Source organism: Cyprinodon tularosa, unplaced genomic scaffold (assembly GCF_016077235.1).
Source record: "Cyprinodon tularosa strain WSP-4 unplaced genomic scaffold, ASM1607723v1 ctg358, whole genome shotgun sequence".
NCBI classification, from domain to species: Eukaryota; Metazoa; Chordata; class Actinopteri; order Cyprinodontiformes; family Cyprinodontidae; genus Cyprinodon; species Cyprinodon tularosa.
Window position 1 is genome coordinate 392774 of NW_024039072.1, and position 26235 is coordinate 419008.

At 36.9% G+C, this 26235-nt stretch overlaps 2 protein-coding genes across 7 annotated transcripts in view; both read left to right on the forward strand.

Annotated features, from left to right (window-relative positions):
- The window catches only part of LOC119790205 (testis-expressed protein 2-like), a 51882-nt gene extending 44801 nt beyond the window's left edge, over positions 1-7081 (forward strand). For 3 of the 6 annotated variants that reach the window (XM_038295641.1, XM_038295642.1, XM_038295643.1), the window contains 5 exons: positions 2155-2281; positions 3727-3840; positions 4043-4255; positions 4669-4789; positions 6877-7081. In XM_038295641.1, the coding sequence (XP_038151569.1) occupies positions 2155-2281; positions 3727-3840; positions 4043-4255; positions 4669-4789; positions 6877-6996 (695 nt within the window). In that variant the 3' untranslated portion in view covers positions 6997-7081. The remainder of the gene's footprint in view (positions 1-2154; positions 2282-3726; positions 3841-4042; positions 4256-4668; positions 4790-6876) is intronic. The other 3 variants (XM_038295644.1, XM_038295645.1, XM_038295646.1) reach the window with 3 other exon arrangements.
- Positions 7082-10628: 3547 nt separating this feature from the next.
- On the forward strand, positions 10629-25444 carry ccdc40 (coiled-coil domain containing 40). Its single transcript, XM_038295640.1, has 19 exons — positions 10629-10731; positions 11098-11187; positions 11385-11448; positions 13685-13797; positions 13923-14006; positions 14208-14427; positions 15143-15300; positions 15401-15523; positions 16977-17098; positions 17280-17523; positions 17647-17829; positions 17994-18239; positions 19891-20104; positions 21802-21971; positions 22074-22165; positions 22308-22425; positions 23875-24063; positions 24139-24297; positions 24706-25444. The coding sequence occupies exons 2-19, from the start codon at positions 11110-11112 to the stop codon at positions 24946-24948; spliced, it is 2820 nt and encodes a 939-aa protein (XP_038151568.1). The 5' UTR covers positions 10629-10731; positions 11098-11109; the 3' UTR covers positions 24949-25444.
- The last annotated feature ends 791 nt before the right edge of the window (positions 25445-26235 follow it).

Below are 26235 nucleotides of genomic sequence, written 5' to 3' on the forward strand. Positions count from 1 at the left end.
AGGAGTGTCCAAAAATATGAAGACCTGTAAAATAAAGTGACAAATCTAAAAGAGCATGAGTAATCTTGGAGCTGCAGTAGAACTGCTGAAAATGGATTGTGCTGAAAACGGAATGGACACTTCAGTTGCCATATTGCATTTGTGTATTTTTTATTTTTGTTTATAAGTATCTAACAATTTTTTTTAAAGTATTTTCTTCTTTTTGTGTTTTTAATTGATTTAGGTCATCATACCATCAAAGAAAGCCCTGTTTCTATAGCAGTTGAACCATTATACTAATAAAAAAAAAAAAACAACAACTTTAAACTAGCTTGCATATGTGCAAAGAGCTCCTAGGTTAGGGTTGGGAATTGAAAAGATTTTCACGATTCCGATTCCCTTTTCGATTCTATGAAACGATTCGATTCTTTATCGATTCTTTTTTCGATTCCAATTTGGGGGAAAAAGGAGAACAAACAGTTTGATTATCAGCATCAACTTTGTTTACTTAACTATTGCACAATCTTACAAAATCAACAAGATCAAGATGTCCACAGGAAATGTGAAACTGGAGTAACATCTGTGTTTAAATGAAAAATGAATACAAGAACAAACTTAATAACCAACAATGTCTAATAACAAATGATGGGATAATAACCTATTTTAAATAACAAAAAATACTAATTATAAAACAGTAGTAGGGAAAATTAACAGTTATTTTGCTGAAAGATGAGCATATCTGCTTTTTATGGAAGGATACGGGATCTTTCAGCGCTTAAGGCGTCTCCAGCCGTGGAGAACACCCTCTCAGATGGGGTGGAGGAAGCCTGCACACAGAGGTAGTTTTCAGCCAGTCCAGATAGCAAGGGCAGCGTATCTTGCTTGTTCCACCGCCACAGTGTGGCGCTATCCCTGCAGGGGATGGAGGGCAAGCTTTTATAGAGCTGGATTTCCTGATCCACCCTCTGGGCTAAGGAAAGACGGGGCTTTGATTCACAAAGTGACCGCAGCTCGTTGTCTTCCTCCTCGAATAGTTCTTCCAACTTGCGTAACTTGCGTAACTTACGTAAAAAACGTGACGTAAGTCGTGCTCCCCAGAGCCGGCGCTCTAGGCTCTGGTGCTGCGGGAATCGAAAAAAGAATCGTTCAGCGAGCTGCCAAACGATGCCATGGAATCGGAAAATATGGAACCGGTTCTGAACAGGAACCGGTTTTCGATTCCCATCCCTATCCTAGGTTATAGCTTTTATTCATTTTATTTAAGAAATGTTTAATAAATTGAACTTATTTCTTTATCTCGTGGGACATGTTTTTTTGCCATAGTTTAGTCGCACATAAAGAAACTGAAGGCCGTATATCATTTGAAGGTATTCCATGTTGAGAAAAAGATTTTTACGCTTTTATCTTGTCTTTAAAAAGATGAAATGCATTATTGACCAAAATACTGTTTCATTGTAAATCCATCAAAGTGGGATCAGCTGGGTCACTTTAGCAAATAAACATGTGAATGGGAGGGTTTATACATAAAAAAAAAAAAATAAATGGATAAATAACTGTATCACTACTAACCAGAAAAGTTTAAAGAAAAAATATATAATTGGGAAAAAACTGTTATAACATTAAAACAACATCCAAAAAAAAACAATGAAATAAAAAAAATGATTAACTTTTATATAGATAAATTCAAGTTTATATCATTGTGTTAAGGTCAGCAATGTCAGGGTATTCATCCAGCCACTTTGCGGCAAAGACTGCTGCTTAACTTGCGATTTAAAGACTACAACTTTTGCACTTTTTAATTTTGAAAGACAAAAGAAAATTCTTCAGTTACAAAAATCATATTGCATTTCCCTCTGTGACTTTAAATGAACTTAAAATGCCTAGAGTCTTTGGACTCAGATATACAGTGAGCCTCTATAGATTGCTGCTTCTTTGACAGTGTCATTATTGAAGATATGCAATAGTTATAGTCCACTTTAAATGCGATATCGGGAAACCATACAGTCTTGAGCTCATTTATACCTGTATTCAGCCCGTCTCCATGGTAACATGTTAGTGGAAGGTGTGAAGGGTGTTTTAGGCGTCTAACATATACTAGATAAACAGCTAGCGTCTGTAATCACATTTATTGGTGTTCTTCTTAAATATTTCTAATGTAGACTTTACATTTTTCAGGTCTATGGTTTGACTTAGAGGTCTCCTACAATGGCTCCTTCCTGATGACTCTGGAAACCAAGATGATTCTCAATCGTCTGGGAAAGGATGGAGAAAGTCTCCGCTTGGGGGAATTTGGCAAAGAGGGGTAAGATGGATGAAATCTGTCATAACAGACATTTCAGAATTGCTTTGTTTGCATTAAGTGTTACATACGTCTCGTTCTGGGAAAGCATTGCCTCTCAACTTATTACTAAGTGTTCAAAATCTTTTGTGTTTTTCATCCCTTGTTTAATCTTTCTTCTCCTTCCTGCTACTCTTGTCTTTTTCTGCGGCTGGTAATTGGATGTTTCCTCCCTTGGTGAGTTCTGCTCAACTGTCAGTCTAATTGTTGGATTATCTAACACCTTCTAAAACTTCATGTGTTCGATAATTATTACTTTGATTGTCAAAACAACAAATTCTCTAATATTTGTCTGTTAAATTACTTCTCAGCAATAGCTAGTTACCTGCAGTTCAAATACAGTGAAACCCTGGCCGTTTCTCAAGTCACAAAAACTTGAGTGTGGACTTGTGTACACGCCAAGTATGTTCTTGAGAAGAACCCAGGAAAGTGTGGACTCTGGGAGAACGGGAGCACGCAGGATAAATAGGGGTCAATTGGAACAGGAGCATGCTCGACTTTCACCTCCTGTTATTAATACTTTATTGTCTCTATATAAAGTAAATTCTTACTTTTTTATTTATTGGGGGAATAATAGTTAACACAGTCAGATAAACACGAATCAAATGAACATTTTGCCAAATAGAACAAAAAACTCTCCATCAGAGCCAGCGGTCCTTCACACACGGCTAGGCCAAGAAAGGGCTGCTGCAGATGGGCTAGGATTAGACCTGGCTGCCGTTACTCTCGGAGCTCTGCTGGTTTGCCGCAGTGCTCTCAAATTTGCAGATTTTTTTTTTATAAATTTCGCTTTAAGTTAGTAAATAGGCCATATAGGGATGCTTAAAAGTATAATGTTCCTGCCTCAAATGATCTTAAAATGTACTTTTTTTGAACGGCAAGAGAAAAGATAACTTTTAACTTAATGCCCAGTGCTCTGTGAGAGCTCCATTGAAAGCTGCTGCTGCCGCAGTGCATGCTGGGACAGCTGTCAATCTCAAGAACAGACAAGTCTGCTCTGATGCATGCTGGGTAAAGAGGGAGGGGCGAGAACAACATCCAGGGACTTTGTCCACTCTCGGTCATCTTGTTCTTGTGAATTGGAACAGGACTAGGGCTGAGGCTGATGATGTTTCACGAGCACATGAGAACGCACAAGTAAACATATTGAGAAACGGCACCTGTATTCCCTCCAAAATCATTAGAATTGTGTCACAAAGGTAATAGAACCAGGACTGGAAGAACCGGGCAGTGCAAATTGTTACGCCTACCTTATGCTTACTTATTGGTTTTCAGTGGGTAGATTTGAGTAAACATCGATACAAATACCTCAACATTCAGTTAAAGGATATAGTTCATCATGATGGAGCCAGAAAAGCACACAAGCGTGTGTCTTAGCCGTTGTTAATGTTGGTTTTGTTTGCTACCAGGTACAGGCCTCGTACTTACTGCCTAGCTGCTAGTGATGAAGAGTCATCAAGCGCAGGTTCATCAGATGAGGAAGACTCTTCTGACCTTTCAAATGATTCAACTGGAGCTGACAGGTACCACTGAGCTTGTCAACAAACTTGTTCTACTCATGTAATTTTCAGAATTGCAGGTTATGTAATATAACAATTTTTTCAAAAAACATAATTCAACAAGGAAGAGAACCTCTAGAAAGGACTATCTGATGGTTGTTTTTTCACTGAAAAAAGAAACCCATTGATTTAAAATCTCAATCAAATCTATTATTGTTTCTTGCTTCAGTCTGGTGGGTGGACATAAGCCAAGCAAGATCATGCGCTTTGTTGACAAAATTGCCAAGTCCAAATACTTCCAGAAGGCCACGGAGACGGAGTTTATCAAAAAGAAGATGGAGGAAGTGTCCAACACACCCCTCCTGCTCACTGTGGAGGTTCAGCAACTCAGAGGAACGCTGGCTGTCAACATTCCTCCTCCTCCCACTGACAGGATTTGGTATGTGAAGCCAGTCTGATCTTATTGCTGCTTAATCGTTAAAAAGTTTTCCACAAGCACCAATCATTTGTTCAGATCGGTTAATTGTTATTCAATGCATTAGTTTCTTTCCTTTAGACAGAAAATAAATAAAATTTCGAAAATGTTTTTAGGATGACTACTAATAGCGTGTTCATTATCTCTTAGTGTCAGACGCAGATGAGTCACAAGTGATACATTTCTTATTCATAAATGAGCAATCAAGGTGTCTATTGTTAAATAAGCAGAACTTACACCCTACTATACAAACTCCAGTTTCAGAGAAATGTTCTTTTTTTTCCCATGTAGTTAGTAATGCATGTCTGACCCCTGGTGGTAACAAGTTTACCCATTTTCAAATGTTTGCAAATGATTCTGGATGTTCTTTACTTAAGGTATGGCTTTAGGACTCCACCTCACCTGGAACTAAAGGCTCGACCCAAACTTGGGGAGAGAGAAGTGACTCTGGCTCATGTTACAGACTGGATAGAGAAAAAACTGTACCAGGAATTCCAGGTATTACCGAAGACGACTATTGTTGATTACTTTATTGTTTATTATGAGGAATTCTCTGCATTTAACCCATGCCTTTGGGGAGCAGTGGGCTGCCATTGTGCGGCGTCCGGGGAGCAGTGTGGGGTTAAAGGTCTTGCTCAGAGACCCAAAGTGGCAGTCTGTGGGAGTGGTAACAGAAACCATAACTAACAGTACAGAAAGAGAGCGAGCAAGTGCACCACATACTGGTTGGGAGCTTGTAGCTATATTATTGCTCTGAATGCGCTGTTTTCAGCAAAGGGCATGTTTTTAGACTCTCTATATGCCATTCAACATATTAATTGATTAAGTCAATGGACAATTACTTAAATATTTAATTAACCCTGATTAATATTTCAGCCCTGCTATTATTGTATGCAGTAAAAAAAAATTTACACATAGCTCTTAAAGTACATGTAAACTTTGATAAAGTAGTTAACTGTGAAGTGGAAAGAGAAGTTTGCAGGATTTTAAAATGTTTCTATATAGAAAATCAGAAGTCTTTTTATACAATGGTTCCTCCCATTGTGGAGTACACAACAATGGTTCTAACAGAGTCTTCCTTCTGAGCATTGATCTCTGTAGCTCCTCCACAGTTACCATGGACCTCTTGGCTGCTGCTCCTTTTCTAGCCAACCATTCTGGGTGGAAAGGGATGTTTCCTACTTTCGTTTTTAGGTCACAGACTGAAGAGTTCTAAGATCTTTCAACCTTGATAAATTATTTAATGACTTAACTCAGCTTTCAACTTCTCTAAATCTTTATCCTTGGCCTCATTCCTCATATCCTTGGTAATGGTTTCTTATCACTTGTGCTATTGCATAACAGTTTGATTTAGTGTGAGATAAAACTAAACAATCTCTGATGTACTATTTAAGTAAAATTTAAGGCATCCTGTGGAACTGGATTTTATATTTGGGGCATCTTAGTTATGAACATTATTAACTTCCTAATTATGCACTTAAAGGAATAGTACACCCAAAACATGATTAGCCTTCATTTTCTACTCACCCCCATGCTGAACAACACTCTGGAGTACTTTTTTGATATCTCAAATGCATCTGGAGATCTGGGAGGCTTCTTGCTGTCTGCTGACATTCAAATAATGGAGGTCTATTGTGCCCGAGACAGAAAGGTCCATAAGAGTCCACAAAAACGTGTCAATATTCCTCCATACTTCTCGTCCAATGTATTCCAAGTGTCCTGAGTGGGTAGCATCCAGAATTTACTCGAAACGAAGTCATTTAGAATGTTTTTAGACCATAAACAGTAGTGTATAGGATTTCCTGAAAGCGCGTTCACGAGTCTACGGAAACCGCGGCAGACCAAACCAGACGAAAGTGCGCATTCAGCTCAGCAAAGAACTCATGCTCTTCCTCAACGCTGAAGTCCTCAGACATTTTTCTTTCTTTGCACAGGTAAACAGCACATTTCTTCTTCAACACTTGCATTATTGGCAGAGCAGACGCTGAATGCGCACTTTCATCTGGTTTGGTCTGCCGGCTTCCGTAGCATTGTAAACGCGCAGGTGCGCGCTTTCAGGAAATCTTATACACTACTGTTTATGCTCTAAAAACATTCTAAATGACTTTGTTTCGAGTAAATTCTGGATGCTACCCACTCAGGACACTTGGAATACATTGGACGAGCAGTATGGAGGAATATTGACACGTTTTTTGTGGACTTTTATGGACCTTTCTGTCTCGGGCACCGTAGACCTCCATTATTTGAATGTCAGCAGACAGCAAGAAGCCTCCCAGATCTCCAGATGCATTTGAGATATCAAAAAAGTACTCCAGAGTGCTGTTCAGCATGGGGATGAGTAGAAAATGAAGGCTAATCATGTTTTGGGTGTACTATTCCTTTAAGTAACAGTAGCGTGTGTGTGTGTGTGTATGTGTGTGTGTGTGTGTGTGTGTGTGTGTGTGTGTGTGTGTGTGTGTGTGTGTGTGTGTGTGTGTGTGTGTGTGTGTGTGTGCTTTTACTGAGTGAGCTGAGTCAGATCTGAGAGGAAACACAAAGTATTGATGATAATTCAGCATTGTATGTCATTGTCTGTCCTGTTTTAGAAAATCCTTGTAATGCCAAACATGGACGACGTGTGGCTGACCATCATGCACTCTGCCATGGACCCTCGCACTGCTGGCGGACCCTTAGTCAGCCCTCCGGGGAACACAGAGCCATCTTAGCACAACCTGGACAGCAAACCTAAGCTTCGGAGATTGTTTACAGTATTGCCTAAAGCTTCTGGGGTTTAATAATAAAAACTCAAGCCAAAGTCTTCAGGCACTGTTGTCACAGAAAGACATTCCCCTAGAAAGTTACTGTCAAGCGTTCTAGAAAAGAAATGCTGCGGTTCTCTTGGAACCAGGTTAAGTTGACCAAGTCAAAAACTAATAGCATATTGTTGCTTGCTGCTATTTTAACTTGTACTCCTCGATGTAAAGAACCTATTGATGAGTTACAGTTATTTGGAGGAGAGTTGGGGTTGGCTCTTTGTTCATTCCTGTTCTCAAGGTAATAACTCTGATTATGAGTATTATAAGTATGTCCTATAGGCAGAGACAGGAACGCATTCACCAGATACCTTACAGATTGGTGGCTAGCTGATAGTGGACGAAACGATCCACTGTAGGTTCCCTTTAGAAATGCAGCACATTTAGATTAGAATGACCTTTAAGCACCGGACATATCAGATGTTCTGTTGTTTTTGTTAGACACCTGAACCTTAATTTTTTTTTTTTTTTTCTTTTTTTTTTTTTTTTTTGGCATCAGGTATTAATTTACAGTATTTATTTGCTGTGACCAGACCTGAGCACCCTGTACAACTGCCAAAAACCTTTTGTTTTTATTTTTAGATTTTATTTTAATCCCACTGATGCCATACTTAAACTATTGTAATAGTTAATGGGTAAAGTGGTTATGGTATGATCTATTTTATAAATTCTATACATGAGTGACCACACACAAGCACAATATGTACAATAAGTGCTTCATGGGCCAAGATCTGATTCTCTATAGGGACTATATGAAAAATTATGTCTGATGAAGAGTACAATGCCTCTAACACTCTGTTGAATGTATTACAGGAACCTTTTTTGTTTTTTCTTTGCTGAAAACTTTCTTCCCAGTCAAAGTTAGCCTGGGTTATGCAAACAATTGCACAAGCTCTTTTTTTATTCTTTTTTTTCGTAATGATAAACACTATCTCACTTTGCATACCTTTTTCCACACGTGACTGATAATCCGTATAGCTAATGAGGTAGCACACGATGCATCTTTTTTTATGTGTCATCTGTTGATATTGGGAGAGATCGTTATTGATCAGCCTGAAGTGTGCTTTTAATAGACTACCTGCTACACTCTATGTGAACAGAGGGTACTCTCAATAACGTAGCTTTGTTTTTTGTTTTTCAAGGAATGTAGCTACAGATTAATTACTGAAGAAATATTTCTAAACCAAAATCCTGTGGGGTCTGATTCTTATGTGATCTAAAAATTATAAAGCGTTATAGACTCATACTGGGGAGTGTGCTACAACTGTACATGAACTTCTTTTACAGGACTTGATATTATTTTATTTTAGTTTGGTAAAGCACCGTAACGATAATTATTGTGTTGGTTATTTTCCATTTTTGCCTTGATTCCAGTTTACATTCATTAGAAGATGCTTAAAGTGGGTTATGGCTTCGGTTTTTTTGTCTATTTTGTGGTATTATGAGAATGAAACAAGATTTTTCAGAAATATTAAAGAAGTAATTTGTATCTGTGAGTTATAAATTGCTTTTGACAAGTACATGTAATTTTATGGCCAATATTGAGAAGGCCAAAATTGATTCAACATGTATCTGCCTTATTTATAGAGCAAAATAAATCTATTAATTGATGTCACGATGTTTTGTTGACTTTTCTTCTGAATTTGTCCTCACGGGGCAATTTATTTTATATCCTTTTTAAAGTTCAACTAAATCCTTCATTTTTTTTTTTTTTTTTTTTTTTTTTGCTTCAAAAAGAGGTATTTTATGTACTTCAAAGTGCATGGTGGCCTACAGATGCTTGTCACCATTATAGTATTGGGACACATGGCCCAAGATGAGTGAAGGTAATTCAGCAACAGTAAGTTATGCAAATAGATTCGAAGGATGTTAAGGCTTCTTGGTATTGAGATGAGTTCTGGTCTGCTTCTCTCTCTGGCTTCCATTTTTGCAGGTGGCTGCTTTTGCCAACAAAAAATACATGTTTTGCTCTGTTTTGGCAGCCCTGAGAAGTCTCATTTGATTGGCTACACACTGCACCACAGTAGTTCCAAACTGTACTTCAAAATTTGAAAGGAGAAAATATTGATTTAAAGACGCTGTTTTATTAGGCTTATGTAGGCCTAAAAGGAGAATTGATGGTCATCAGTATGATGATGACCATCAATTCAACTATTAGGCCTACATAAGCTCAAGAACATTTCATTCTTGATCAGCCTTTATAAAAGCTTGCATTTAGGAGGGAAATGGTGATCTGTCCACCACACATGGACCTATATGAGTTAACGCATCTAGAACTTTCTGAAAGAAGTAGCCTAATCTCCATCTCTATGATATAACTTTCGACAGTAATGACGACTTAGCAATAATTAGTGGTATTAGGCCTATAGGTCTGCGTGTTTTATCTTTTACACAAAACATTTTTAAAAATAAAGTATAAAATAATTGTATTAACTATCTCATGCATGAATTATGATAAAGTCCTTCAAGTTTTTTTAAATACATTTTTAAAACAAAGTATCAAAAATAAAAAATTTCTATCTTTATTCTATAAAGAAGTATTTATCTGTCCACTCAAGTGTACTTTGCTCATTTTATACTGTAAAAACATCAATAAACCAACCAAGTTGCATAGATATAGTTGCAATTTAGTTTTAAAGTTTCAAAGAGGTGTTCTGCAGGAACGGTGGTTCCTCTACTCCATTCAGGCCTCTCTATTTGAGCTCTATTTATAAATGCAAAAGTTGTAAACATACTTTTTTGTAATACATGTTCAAAGTTGTACATGTACTCAGGGGATCCTACTTGTACTCTAACTTTAATTCCCAAGTTAAATATAGAGAGAAAAAAAAACACATTTCATAAAAAAAGGAAGTTAAAGTACAGCCAGAATATTATAGTATATGAATTTCAAGAACAATGTTGGCAGTATTTGACATTGCATTAAAGTTGAAACATAGTAATGCATGATGTCCGACTGAGTGGACAGGCCTCCCTCAAGTGATTCAGACACTGCCCCTCTGTAATTGACATTTATTTATTCCTTGCACTGTTTTTGCATGTCACTATCACTTTATTTGGATATATAGTTATACATACATATATATATATATATATATATATATATATATATATATATATATATATATATATATATATATATATATATATATATATATATATATATATACACATACAAAATTGATTTCCCTCTGGGATTATTAAATTCTGATATTCTATTTCCTCCAAATATAAAATCAAGCTTTGGAAAAGCTTTACATAATATATCACCTTAGATAATAGTTGAGGTATTTTTTTCTATTTTTAAGCTACAATGGCGTCTTTTTATAGAAGGTAGAAACAGAAATTGCTGTGGTGATTTGTCTTCTTTCCTGTGTGTATGTCATCACTATGCTTGAAAGTGTTGATATATCTTTTGCAGTTGTCTATATGGCAGCAAGCTTCATTGCATTTTTAAGGCATAACCGGCTGCATTGCGTGTTTTTATTATTATAATTATTATTTTATTATTAATAATAACTGCACGTGTCGGCGAAATCGCACGAAACTACACACCGGAAGTTACAGCTGCATCCTCTTCCTGGAGCGGACGTTTAGCGTTGCCTGGCAACCACTCCGCGTAGATTTGTTCACTACGTGGAGGAGGCGGTAAGTGTCTATTTTGTTGGTGTTTTCTGGTTGGAGAAAACACAAAAAACTGTTAATTTCTTCCTTATAACTTCGTTAAGTTTTGGTAAAAATAAATTCCGATATTTGTTTATAATTTTTGCCATAAAATACTGCTTTCCATTGGTTTACATCGTTTGGAAGTTAACCGTTTAAAGCCGTTTACGTAACTGTTTATATTTACTAAGAATATGAGTGTTGTTAGAAGAACTCATGGTGGTTTGATTAGTTTGAATATAGAAAAAAAAAACATCAAGAGATTACAAAACGACATGTTCAATTCAAATACATTAGTTGTTAAATGTATTTATTATAGGTTGTTCTTCGATGAGTTGTAGACGTTGATAGATTACAGATAAAATGCAGAACCCAGGAGGTGAAAATCAACATGCGGAAAACCTGCTGAATGAAGATGAGAATGTCCTGCACTCCCATGAGGTTTAGTTTCTATAAGAGAAAATATATTATTTTATTATTTTTAGTTTTTAATTTCTGCCCTGGTAATCCATTATCTGCCTACTTGGTTGACACCTAATATAGAGTTGGTATTATGATTTTTGTTAAAAAATATATATATTTGTTTCACACATCTTAATGTGAAATTGATCACTGAATTTATATGTTTACTCCCACAGAATCCATCAGCAGAACAGCCAGACAGCCTCTCACCTCCGACAGTCCTTCATTCAAACATGACAGGTGAATACTCCTTTTCATCCTGTTAAACAATAATTCACCGATCTCACAGTATACCCCACATACACTGATTCTCAAATCGCTGTACAGGTACCTCTTGGGGTGCTTGGATTCGTATTGAATAGCACTTAATGCATTAATGCATTAAAATATTTTTTGCCTAGATCATTTAGATTGGAGGTAAAGTTAACTTTAACAGTTAACCCAAAATGATTCACAGTGTAAAGAATATTTAGAGTTAAAAGTATTCTTTCCCAAACAAGAACTTGGTTTCAGAAAGTCGCTCACACTGAGCCTGGTTCTGTTGGAGGTTTCTTCCTGTTAAAAGGGAGTTTTTCCTCTCCACTGTCGCTACAAGCATGCTTAGTGTGAGGGATTGCATTCGAGTCAATGAGTCGATGCAATCAACTTGTTTTCCTTAGATAGAAAACTTTGAATCAATTTGACTGTATGATCTGGTGAACTGTAAAGGGCCTTGAGATGACATGTGTTGTGAATTGGCGCTATATAAATAAACTGAATTGAGCTGAATTGTGTAAAGAGTGGTGGACAATCAAATACCAACTAAAAACAGGGTCAGTATCACCGATTCTGATACTGATACTGTTCTACATTTAGCCTTGATGTATCATGTAACTGTTGACCTTTAGATGTTTTTTGGGTATTTTTAATTTATTATTACAATTGAACAAGCAATTGAGCAAAACAAAGTTTCAAAGCAATTTAAAACCATACCTTAAGACAATAAAACAAAAATAGCACACAACAACAAATGTTCCTTGTTTGTGACAGTTCAAGATGGTGAAAAGAGGCAAGGGGGAACAGCAAAGTGCTGTGACACAGACTTTGGTGAATCTGCCACAATCAGTGTGTGCCAAAGAGAAAGAAAAGTGAATATTTTATTAACACAAATATGGTTTTATATCAATACCAGTGTTGGAATCGTTATTATCGATACTAGGATCCATTCACCCACCTCAAGTCAAGAGTATCAAAATTGTCTTGTGTGTGGTGTGACGTTCTGGATGTGTGGCTGGAGATGACATACACCACAACAAAACTGATTTCATTTTATATTTTTTTACCACCATGTTGGTTGGTGTGTCTTAAGTTTTTTAAGTGTTCAAAATCATGGTTCATATTGCTCCTTTAAATGTGCTGGTAAAGATTGTCAGTCATCCAGGTCACAGTCATTCCAAAAAATAGAAAATGAAAAACAATCTACTAGACTTTGTTTCCAAGTTTGAAGACGTTTCGCTTCCCATCCAGGAAGTTCTCTCAATTCAAAATGTCTGGAATAGAGTTGAGTCTGAGGTTTTATACAGTAGCCCAACAAAGCCTTATTTTTGTTTTGAAAAGATGAAAATGAAACGGACAAATCCCCTTGGGATGGGGGTTGTTTGGCTGCTTTTGTTAGCCTGCAATGACCCATACCCGTCTAAGTGTCTGAAAGGTCGGTCGTCACGTGAATTGTTGACCTGGCTGAATAGACAAGGGCCTCCAATCTCCTGTACAGGGGTTAAGGCTGCGATGATAGCGGGAAGGGAATAACTCAAATGCTGCATTGTAGATTTTTTAGAGCTGAAACCTGAGTTCACCACCTCTGTTTAAGGTTGTTTTTTCTTTCTTAACATCAAACCATCTATTTTCTTTGTCTGAAATGTGAACATTCTGGTCCACAAAAGAATGTCCTTTGTCCATAAGGAGTAGATGTACTGCAGTCGCTCCTCTGTGTTGGGCCATGCGTTTGTGGAGTGGTTGTTTGCTTTCTCCAATATAAAGATCAGGGCATTCTTCACTGCACTGAACTGCATACATACCTCCGTTCATATTTGGTCTGGGGGTTTCATCCTTAGGATGCACTAGCCTCTGTCTAAGGGTCTTGTTCGGTTTGAAATGTACTGGGATTTTGTGTTTGGAGAAAATCTTCTTGAGTTTTTCAGACAACATATAGGATGGCAATGTTTTATATGAGAATAAACTTTGAACTTGTCCACGTGAAAATGTAATGAAACACTTGTATATATTTTGTCACTCTAAACAATAGCAACGTTTTATAGCACTGGTTTAAAGTATTAAAGGATCTTAAGGCCAAAAATATTTGTTCTAAAATTGGCTTAAAGTACAAAGAAAAAAAATAGACTAAAACATATTTAATAATGCCTCCACTTCTTTATTTACAAGTCCATATCAAAGCAATATTTGTATTCATGAGTTTTGCTTATTATGCCGTCTGTAGCTCTGGCACCTCACCAATTGAGCCTTGATGCATCAGAAGATGAAGCTGATCAAGAAACACCACAAGATGAAAAAGACACGGACAAGGAAGCCGTCATCCTGGACCTTCAACATGTCTGTTTGTGATGTATAGATTCATATGATGATACGAACATTTGGTGAAAGTTTGGATGGTTTCAGATGGGGTTCTCTAGGATGCTGTTGATATCTTTCTCCTATTTTGTGTCTTCTGTTTGCAGCCCCTTAACAAGAGATTTAATGATGCTCTACGCCTTTACCTCCAGAAAAAATTGGAGAAAACCCAGCTGGAATTGAAAAAAGAGGTCAGCTGCTTTTTAGTCTAGAGCACCATAATTACCAGAAAGCATTACTAATACTTCTCAGCAGAAAATGTGGTTCTTTTTTGGCCTGTTTGTAAACATAACAATACAGTTCACTAATGTGGCTTCAGTTAAGTGACAAATGTGTAGATTCATTATTTTATTTTTTATTCTTTTAATGTGCCCCCATTCCTGTGACTCCAGTTGATAATTGCAAAGGATGATGACAGGCTGTTGACGAGCACGAGAATCGAGATATCTCAGTTGCATACACAGCAGGCAAGAGCTGAACACAAGCTGAGCGACATTCATCAAGCCAAGGCACTGGCTCAAGCCCAATGGCAGCAGGCACAAGATCGGCTGGAAACCGCAAAGAGCAAATATTCCAACCTTAGCAGTCAGAGCAGTCAGGCCAAAACTAAGGGTAGGATGCACTTAGATTATCTCTCAAGTCTACTGTTTTTTTTTTCTTTTCTTTTATTCTAATTGACAAAATGAGCTGCATAATCTCAAATCACTTAATGTTAATAATCAATGTAATGTGTTCAAAAAGGATTTACTAATTTGGGTTAAGGAGTTTACCCTAATATGCTAGTCAGGTAAACTAAGCACAGCTCAGGCCACACATGACTTTTTAAATGAGATCTAGATCTTTTTCTTGTTATTGTTCTAACTCAAACTTATTGGCAAATTAATGTGTTTTTAATGCAATGCTTTTAATGAGTATCTTTGTTTATTTATGGTTTTTTATTTATGTCATGCATGTTTTGAGTATCAAACACATTTCAAGAAAAGAAAGATAACTAATGCCTGAAATTATTCTTGGAAAGAAGTTTCTAAACTTAGAAAAATAAAAATAAATAGGGCCCAAAGAGAAAACAGAACAGCTGTGATACTCCCTGTGAGTGGTCGGCTACCAAGCTCACACCAGGAGCATATCAACAACTACTCCAAGAGGTCACATAATTAATAAATGTTGATTATAGTGCAAAGGAAATGCTTAAAGCTTTAAAACTGCGTGTTAAAAAGGCATATATGAGAAGCAGGCTTTCAATCTGTTCAGTGGGTATACAAAATTCCTTAACAGACCTAAACTTCAAATATTACACATCACAATAACTTTCTTTGTTTTACCACAGTCTCAAGGCTGCAGGCAGAGTTAGAGAAGACATCGCAGCAGGTCGTTTTTGCCCAAGCAGTCAGTGAGGGACTGTATTCCAATGTCAAAATCATAAACAATGCCAAACACAAAGTGGACACTGAGAAGACACAAGCAGAAGAAGAGAAAAAAAAGCAGGTCCATACTCTATTACTTTATACTGACACGTCTTTCCTGGTTTTCAAAACATCCTGAACTGTGCATCTGATGATTTTTCAAAATGTCCCCATGTCATCAGGACTTGTATGTAGAACATCTGACAAAGGACTTGGAGAACCGGACACTGCTTGTAGCTGAATATGAGCTCCAGGGAATTGCTCAAGTACAGGAGACACAGGAAACAACTAAAGCACTATCTGAGGTAACTGTTTATCTGATGTACCAAAATGTAAGCTACTTTGATTAAACATTTGCATTGATTGTAAATGGTTTACTCTGCCATAAGTTATGCAGTCATGCACCACATGCATTGAAGTTAAAACTTGCTTCACTTTTATTTCAATCTAATAAAAAAAAAACTAGAAATCGAAATGACTCAAGACATACAGCTGGTGGCAGCACCGCCTTATTGAATGATTTCATCCAAGGAAGAGACTGGGTGTTAAGCAACAACAGACAGTTATAAGGCTAGCCATCCAACCATTTTCTCCGGCGTATTCCCTCAGGGTCCCGTAGTTTAACTTCTATTATTTATAGAAAGCAAAACTAAAATCATAAGTTGCTATAATTGAAGATCATGCGTGATTTAAGTATAAATCATACCTGGAAATAGCTAGGGATGACCTTTGTCCCTCTAACTATGAGCTTTACCAAAAAGGAATTGTTTAAGTTTTTTCTTAAAATTCAAAAGCAGTTGTTCTTCAGTAGAATTAGAGTGGTCCAACTGTTAGGTAACAAAAGTATGGACTAGGTTCTCAGTGTTGCTCTGGGACAAGACAATTAAATCTAGACTTTTGATGTCCTCCACACTAGGCTGCTGTCCAGCCAGAACACATGTGAAACTCAAGGCCAAGGGGCCAAATCCAGCCTGCCACTGCAATATATTCAATCCTTAAGAGTCTAGAAAGGCAGATCGTAAATACATAAAGTAGAGACTTTTATCACTGACGGCCAGCTGCCTTGATGCCACAGTTCTAAGATCATGTCAGATGTTTTTTTAATGATAAACTTTAACAAGCCAACTCACACCCTACATATGACAACTCTGATGTAGCTTTAAGGATCACTACATCACATGAATTAAAGCCACCTACTAATAACCAGCTCAATCCTATATATTTTTAAAGGAATAATCAGTTTGAGTGTTTACACGTATGTTTTTGTACATCCAGATTTATGATGATTTGTTACATGGTATTTTTTTAATCAAATAACAGGAAAATAACAGAAATCATGTTTTCATAGTTTTTTTACTTGCAAAGATTGAGCTTGTATTCGGTTGTTGTTTTCCAACCTGAAATAAATTAAATTAATGGTAAAATAACAGATCAGTAGATCATTTTCAATGAAATAGTGTAATTATAAGTGTCATAATGGCTGTAAACAAAATATTGGACATGAAAAAAATATTTTGACCAGTTTGACCATCATAGATATCAGAATCAAATTTATTGCAAAGTAGGTTTGAACTTACAAGGAATTTTAGGAGTTATTTGGCATCAATGACAGTGATTATAAGGTAAGCTATATAGTCAATTTAGACTATTAGATCTATTAGATTTAGACTTTTTAGTCAATATTGTTATCTTTATATATGCATACTCTGACATGGGGTCAGACTTGAAACCTGTGCATTCATGGCTCTCTTTGTTTAGGCTGAGATGCATCTGGAGTCGCTGCTAATGATGCATAAAAAGCTGCTGCAGCAGTGGAACGGCATCATAATAGATATTAAAAAACACAGTGAGCTCGTAAACACGATGCAGGAAGATTTACGGTAAGAAGGAGATAAGATGAAAGTTGGACATGTGTCATTTTATTTACATCAGACGGACATCTGTTTTAAAGACTTGACGAGCTAGGAGATTCAATATGAGTAGCCTTGGATTTACAGTATATATCTTTAGGATTTAAAATGAATAATAAAAAAAAAATTGCTTTCCTCCTTTTTTCTCTAGTGAGGTTGAGGCTAAGGCAGTTCTCCTGGGCAGAGATATTGAAGGCTATAAAAAATCCAACAAAGCAGAGCAGGAGAAAAATGAATCACTAACTGTTCAGCTGAATTCATATGAAATGGATTGTGAGACTTGGAAAAAACTGATCAGTAACAAACAGATGGCCCAAATGGAGCTGCATGCCCAGTACAGTGCCTGTCAACACTCCCTTTCTGAGACGAAGCTTACCCTAACCACACTCACAAAAGTACGGAACTCCTTTCTTTTCTATTATTCCAAGAATGTTTTGTTAGACTAGCTTGCTTTTTCCTCTCTAACTGCTTCGATTCGTGCTTTAAGCATTCTGATTTTACTTCTCTCTTTTCATAAGGAAATGAGTACGAATCAAACAAAATTAAACAATCAGAGGAAGCAGGTAGAGAAACTGAGTGCAACACGTCTGGAGCTGGAAGAGAACATCATGGATCACATGCAGCAGCAGCTCACACACAGCAAGGCTGCCACATATTCAAAACAGCTCATAAGCAAGATGGCAACTCAAAAGAAGGAGAAGGTAAAAGGTTGAAATCATGAATGTAGGAGAATATATAATATTTCAGATTAAGATAACTAAGTTGATTTTTTTTGTGCATTTTCATTGTTTTTCTAAGGTTTTTTGTTTATTATTGTTATTTTGAGAATGTATGTAATTTATCTTCCCTACCATATTTCCCATAGATGAATCAGCTGCTGCACCTGGAAAGAGACATTTTGAAAATGAAACTGGAGTACCAAAACTTGGATCAGAGAAACAACATCCTGACCCTTACTGTAGAGAAGCTTGATGAGGAGATTGAGAGGTTTAACAAGTTAATGACATTAGAAGAGAACTCCTTCTCTTCAACGGTGCTGCAAATCAAGCAGAAAGAGACAGAAATCATTGTTCTCGAAAAAAGGATTTCTCATATTGTGGAATCCACTGGGGTAAGCAACTGTATATTGCATTATTTACATTTATTTGTACTCATTTAACATCTAACATAAGACGTATATATATTTATAAAGTCAAATTCCAAACTTAATACAATGTACACCTTTCGTATAAACTCATGAATCCAATGTGGACTAGAATTGTTATGCTCAACAAAATCCAAAAATGGCACAAGTGTTTTGCATGTGCCTTTATTCTTCCTTATGACTACAACACTTAGTTTTCTCCTTTAAAATTTCACAAAGTTTCTGTGAGCAGGATCTCTGTTATTTATTAGTTGTTTTAGATTGTCCTAAATCTTTTCCTAAGCTCATTTTTCTTCATCTCACCCCTCTGGTTTCATAAAGAATTTCCTTGATCATACTCATAGAAGAAAGCTGGTGTGTAAATCCTCTGTGTAATAATGTAGCCATAACCAAGTTTTAATAATGGACCATTTAATTTATTTTAAAGAGTCCATCACATTTGTTATTTGGAATCACCAGATAGCAGGCCCACAGGATCAAAGGCCTCCTCCATACTTAACAGTAATACTAGGCATGTTTTTTTTTATCCACATATCCATCTTTTGTTTAACATTAAACACACCTAGAACATTCGGTGCCATAAAGCTAAATCCTAGTCTTTTTTTTTTATGTCTTAGTTAAAGCCTAGGTACAGTTAGCAAACACCTCATGTTGACCTTTGAAGTGATGGAACAATAAAAAGCATCTCGAATAACTGGATAAATTGTGAAACAAACATTTTAAAGATGTCACTCTTTAATATAGCTTTGCTCCATTAGGATGACCATTTTAAGAAGATATGACTCCTTAAAAATAAATTGGTCATGTGGTTCAACTTGCCTAGAGATGAGTTCATGCCTTTATGCATCCAGCCGAACTATCTTCTTCCCTCCTTTTTTCTCAGCACTCTGCCCAGCTTACCACACCTTTTCATCTGGGTCAATGTCCAAATAATTACTGTAATAATAGTAAAATAATTTTTCTTGGAACATATTATGTATTCCTGTGGTTAAAAAAAAAATTGTTTAAAAATGTTTTGTTAAAAAAAATCATTAAAAATATTTTATTTAGATCAAGAAATGTAAAACTTTTACCTTACATAGTATCAGTTAAGATAATGATTCTACTGTAAAAATATTTAGCTCGGACTTACCTACAAAAGAGTTGAATTTATGCCTGACAAATGGAGAGCTACTTCTGTTTTTATTGGTTCTTAAACGGTGTGGACTTCACAGCATCATTAAAGAAAAGGAATCAAACAATTATATTAAGTACTGCAGTGCAGAGAAATAAATGGATTCCTAGGATTTGAACTATAGTACACATACATGTGTATATATACACATGTATATTGAATACCAATCTAATTTCTTTTTACAGAATATGCTTAGAGTTGGCTATATAATAAAATAATACATCATACTCTTCAGGTATGATAGATTTTAGCCGATTAGTTTTACTTATCTTATAAAATTCTGACGCATACAGTAAATATAATTAAGTAGCCTAATCAATCTCTACTGTATGTTTAAAGATGAACTCACCTTTGCGTTATTATTTTCTACATCACAACATTTCTGGAAGATTGTTTTTGTAAACCAGACTAAAAACATCAAGTTGCCTGTCTGATTCATTTCAGCATGATGATCTAAGTCCTCTGGAAATCAAGATCAAGGAAACGTTAGCTGACATTCAGGAGCTGGATGCTCAGACTAAGAAAGACCAACACCACTGGATGCTGCAGCAGGGAACACTTGTGGGACTAACCAGAGAGTTAGAGGCCAACAGCAAGAAGATTCGCAAACTTCAGCAGGAGAACACTGTATTACAACAGGAGGAGATCCGACAAAGGGGTAGGAAATCCATGCAATCTCACACAAGGCAAAACAGTTTTGACAGATATGAGCCAGCTGTGATACAGTAAGGTTTTAGTGTATAAGGAGAGAGAGTTTGGATTATAACACATCTAATTGCATCGGCGTCGCCAGACCCCATTTACTGGGGCACGTGCCCCAGTATAAATGAGCTGTGCCCCAGTATAAATCTCATGAATATTTGCAACAGTATTACATTTTTTTAATGCATCAATTTAGATGATTCCAACGGGAGGAGACGTATATTTCTACTCAAATGCGCAGCAAGTGTGTTGGTAACTCCAAATTGAGGATGAATTAGCGCCCCCACGTCAGCGCATGTCACTGCATGAACTGCAGGTAAATTAACACGCTGCTCTCAGCTGTTTTGGATGGGACACTGTGCGGCCACGACGCATTTTTAGTTCTGGTAACGTTTCTTACCTGTCAGTTTTATTATTTTCCCAGTGAAACCACATGATTTATTTATAGGCTACTAACTGGAAATGACTGCATTGGTTTGTAGATGGATATCAGGAAATTCCTCACACGAAGCAGAGACAGGGAAGCAGTAAAACAAGATGAGAGAGGGAGGTAAGAGCCCGAGATGAATTAGTGATTTAAGCTAAGCAGTTACATTAGGGACGTTATAAGCAATATGATAGATATTTACATAATTATAAATTTGCGTTTTTTTATGTTTGCTGTAGAGAATGAGAATGAAGGTGCTGGAGTAGGAAAGGGAGGAGGAGGTGAGACTGACAGGCAAGAGGCAGGTGAAGGACAGGAGAGACAGGACCATGAAGGAGATGAGGATGCAACAACCAGCGTCCACAAACAAGAAGGGGACATTAGTGACTTAGGGGGAAAGCATGATGGTCCTACACAAGTGAAGTTGTCCCACCATCCCCAGGACAAATTTGGAGTAAAACAAACGTTCATTTAATTCAAAATGGTTTGAAAGCTTTTCCTGGTTAAAAAAGAAAGCCTTGTCATCAAGGATATGCAGTGTGTTTTCAACTTGCTCGATAACATCATGTTCCCCACACTAACGCAGATCATCCAGATCTCCATCACCATCCCAGTCTACAGCTGGAGGTGTGAAAGGTCATTCAGTGTGTTGAGAAGGATCCACACTTGGCTGAGGAGCACAATGGGACAAGATAGGCTCCATCATCTTGCTATTTTATCAGTTGAAAAGGAAGAACTTTCTAAGCTGAGTCACAAGTGATTGACCGCTTTGCAAAAATGATAAATAGGAGGTACACTTTAATGCTCAAAAAATAAAAGTAAACTTAGCTCAGGATGAGTTAAAATTTCCCCCGAACTAAAACTCTAAAACCTAGGAATTAATGATTACGTCAGAATGTGTATAAGGAAACTTTTTATTTGTCAAAGTTGTTGATGTCTTATTTTTTATAGCTGCAATGTTGAAAATGTTCATGTTTGTTAAAACAAATATGCTCTTATACTCATTAATATCTCAACTGGTAATTTTGGTAGGAATGTATCAGGGTTGGGCAGTGTGCTTGTCTGTATTTATGTATGGAAGGAGGGGCATATGCACTAGGGGGCCAGTGCCCCAGTAAAGCTTTGTGCCTAGCAACGCCCCTGTCTAATTGTTAAACTATTTACTTTTAGCATTCATAACCATCATCATATCTAAACAGTGTTGATTCTGACTTCACCACCTCCAGGCCAGATTAAAGAAAAGGAGCGAGAGCAGGCAGAGCTGGACAAGAACTCACAGCTGCTTAGGAGAGACCTGAAGATGCTCTACAAGCTAATGGAAAAGAACCAACAACTGAGTGAGGCTCTGAAGCTTGAGAGCACACTGATGGAGACAGATTTTATCGACAAACTCAAGGCATGGCATGGCTGTGTTTGATAGTTATTTATTCCCTTTTTCTTTTCTTTTTTTTTTTTTTTTACTTTGAAATAAAACTAACTTAAGCCCAATTTTTGTCAGGAAGCTGAAGAGGAATCTGTCGGTGTTCAAATGAAGATCGAGTGGACGCAGGAGGAAAAAGAGAACCTTGCCCGGAATGTGTTGGTGGCTGAGTCAGTCAGATTTTAATCCCATAATCATATCCTTTCATATAGTGAAATTAAATATGTATAGGAAAGGATTTCTGATGTGTTGCTAAAGTTCATAACATAATATCAGAAAACAGTTTTGATTTAAGGCTTGTGTGACCTGCAGTCTACAGATCGAGCTTTGGAAGAAGAAGACTCAAATTTTGAAGGAGACTCAGTCGGTTTTGGACACAGAGATATGCCAGGAATCCGAAAAGATGAAGGCTGCGATTCATCGTATGGAGGTAAACAAAGCAGCGCCGGTTGGACCTTAGAGGTGTGGGCGCCATGAAGGAGTTGCATTGTCTCGCCATTGAGTAACTGCCAGACTTTTTATCACAGTCAAGGGCGTTTTTTTTTTTCTTTTTGTCCTTTTGTCCATTCTGGGGCTCATTCGGTATAAATTATTTTGGTAGTGTAAAATTGCCTTCAATTTGCACTTTTCTTCAGCCATGTAGTAACCAGTGAGGCACAGAGCTTTAACAGCTGCATCCGCTCTCTGAGTAACAAGCAATCTATTTCAAACAGGCTAGACCCTATTAGCCTTTCGCTAGTAGGTTAAAGATGGAGCAGAATGTAGTTCATACATCATTGGCTCTTTCTCGACCACAAATGCAAAGCTTCTCTTTGCAATGAAGAACTTGAGAGCCAGGCTTGACATGCACTCAGAGGCAGCGTGCTCAACCAGGTAACAGCTTGGAGGTATCTCTGGTCAGGGTAAAGGCTAAGATGACAGAGCTACTGCCTATCTTCCCGATGCACCTAAGATTTAAACTTGGATCCCTGCATTAAGGACCACCTTTAAATATATGGATAAAAGAACAAATAATAAGTATTTTTGTTTCTAGCTAAACTTGCTATGGGCACTCTAAAGGTGCAGCATAAGCAGTGGTATAAATGTTTTAGCACAATCTTTGTGTTGTGAATCTAATAATGCCACTCTATATTAAGTAATTGAACTTTATTGATTTCACATTGGAGAAATTTACCTCTGCATTTAACCCATCCCCTTGTGGAGCAGTGGGCTGCCACTGTGGGACGCCCAGGGAGCAATCGGGGCTAAGTGTTTTGCTTTGAGAACCATAGCGACAGGCTGTGCGAATGGGGCTCAAACTCAGAACCTTCGGATTCCAAGCTCTATGCCCTAACTACTAGGCTGCCACTCCCTCACATGAATTGCTTTCGGCTTTTGTAGATTTATAACATTATCTGGGCCATCATCTGCATTCAGCAACAAAACATTGATGAAAGCAGTAATAAACTACCTTCAATTTTGGTCGATTTTGGCTCCCTCCAGTGGACAAAAGCTGTATTGTTGTGCCTGAAGAAAGACACCATTTCCCATGTGAACCAATACATAGCATTGTAAAATCCTGATCTCCCGGTCACCTGCAGTTGTACTGAACTACATTTCTGTTTCCAGTGGCTGAGTGAAAGATGAATAGCAACTAGTTGTCGACACATAATCACAAAAGTTATGAAAATATTTTACAAAGGTTGAAAAGTTCATTAGTGTTGGTTTAAATAAAATGTACACCCACTTATCAGTTTTCCGTCCTATTCAGACATAACCAGACATGTTTCCCATTCTATTACAAAGATTGCTGAATTTTATTTCTCACATAATTCAGTAAAAAAAAAAATCTTTTATCAGTTTTTATTTCTGCTTTGGATGCTGTTTAATGTTTGTGCAGTTACGAATCAGCCAGCTGAAAAAACAGCAACAGCAGCTCATGAGGGAAAGTGAGCTAGCTGTGGCAAAAAGAGAAAACCTTGACCTGCGCAAGGAGACCATGCTCCGAAGTTCGCGCAAAGAGAGGACAAAGGAAGAGCTGAGTCGTTCCATACAGGGCCTTAAGAGAAAGATCAAAATAACACGCAAGGTAAAACGAAATTTGGTAGTCAACCTCCTCATATAAACTGGACAAACATTGATTTTTCTAGATGTGTCTCTTCAGGAGATTGCTGATTGTGAACTGGTAATTAAGGAGCTGGAAAACAGAAAAACCATCCTGAGTGAGAAGATTCAGCAGCAGAAGCAACACTTATGCGAACTATCCTGCACCAGCTCAAAACTAGATGACGACTTGGTGAAACTCCAGGACAACAAGATGATGGTAAATCTGCACGGGACCTCTTCTATCCGAGTTCTATGTTTGGCTTAAAAAGCTTTCATGAAAATCAATCCCTTTAACTGTTTATTTTTTTGAGTTAGAAATAACAGTTGGTATGCATCAGACAGCTGTAAGACTTTCACAATCAGTGAATCACTGCATCTTACACAATAGCCATAATGAAGGCGTGATGACAACGTTTCTTTTAAAGAATTATTTTTCCTACGTCAAGTGAACACAAATGAATTTCCTGGCATGAGTATTAAGTTGTCTATTTTTAAACAACCTTTCCCCTACATTAACAATAAGAGGTTCAGATAATGTCATATTGTTTCATCTGTCTGTATATGTGTTACAGATATAACACCAACCAGCTGAAAATGCTCTTTATCTTTCTGCACCTCTTTCCAGAGCCAAGCTTACTTAATTGCTCTGCAGAATCGAAACAAGAAATTGGAGGAAGTCTTTGAGGGAAAACACAAAGTCTCATCCAACAACGAAACTGTCATAGCGACTCTGCAGAGTCGAAGACAGACCCTGGAGGCTTACAGAAACATCTTCAAGCGTAACTGGGAGGACCTCTCTGAGCACAGGGAAGCGCTCTGCAATGTGATACAAGTGGTGGAGGCATACATACAAATTTCCCAGCTGTAAATAGAGCATAACCAAGGCATTATACAGAGCCTAAAGAGAAAAAAGCCCCCAAAAACTTGTTTATTTTCATGATTTCTTTATGCAATACTAGAATATTTATTGAGTGTGGAAGAAAACTTTGTTTTGCTGATTCTGCGAAGATTTTTGAAAATGAATTAAAAACCATTCAGTTCCGACAGACATTTTTGATTTTTGATGATTTCTTTATGCATTACTAGAATAGACATACTAGTTTTGAAACAGCTTATCAATTTAAAGGCTATTGATACTAAACTTGTGCTGTTTTGATTGAATCAATATTAAATTTAGGAAATATAGTCCAATTTTTTCTCATTTCATTCATTTTTGTTGTTTGATCTTTATATTTGTCATTAAGTTGCTGCAAAGCATGCAGCTGGCATTTCTTGTCTTTATTGAGTGTGGAAGAAAACTTTGTTTTGCTGATTCTGTGAAGATTTTTGAAAATGAATTAAAAACCATTCAGTTCCAACAGGCATTTTTGTCGTGTTTACATTTTATTTCTTAAATGTTATATTTTCTATTCTTATATATTTTTGGGATTCCATTGTGTTTTCTATGTATCTTGATTTTATTCTCTCTTGTGTGGTTTTTATGGTATTACGATTCCTTCGTACAGTATTTGCAACATTTTGTCTTTGAAAGGAGCTTTATAATTAAACTTCATTTACTTTATAAAGTTCTTTCTTAATTATATTGTTCATCTACTTATCTAAACCAAATCTAGAGTCTAAACCTTTTTCCCTTTTAAACTAAGCTGCTGAATGACGTCTTTGATGGCTGCACGCAGACTACGTGCTGAATACAGTGTAAAGGTATTTTAAAATCACTGAGGCTATGTCGTGGAACTGGCTTTCTCTAAGAAATTTTCTAATTTTCCAAAACAAACCCCTATGCATATTTATGACTGCAGGTTAAGCCTAAAAAAAACTTGATTTGCATGTCTTAACGTGAGGAAATTAATTTTCTTCATTAAAAACATTTTCATCCATTTTCCTTATTTTAAGATTTTAACTTAAGTTGACAAAGGTTGGTTTACTTTGTTTTTCTTATCTTCTTACAGATCACAGCATTTTCTTGCTTGAGTGTAGCAATGGGAGCTGGATTATTCATATAACTTGGCTAAGGGCTTGATCTCCAATGACTGCAACTAAGGAGCGCTAAACTGCACGTGCAAAAAAAATTTCTTTCCACGTGCAATCATTGGTTGTGTTGCAGATGATCTACAAAGTATGCTCAAAAAAATGATAAGATAGGCAAACTGGTTTT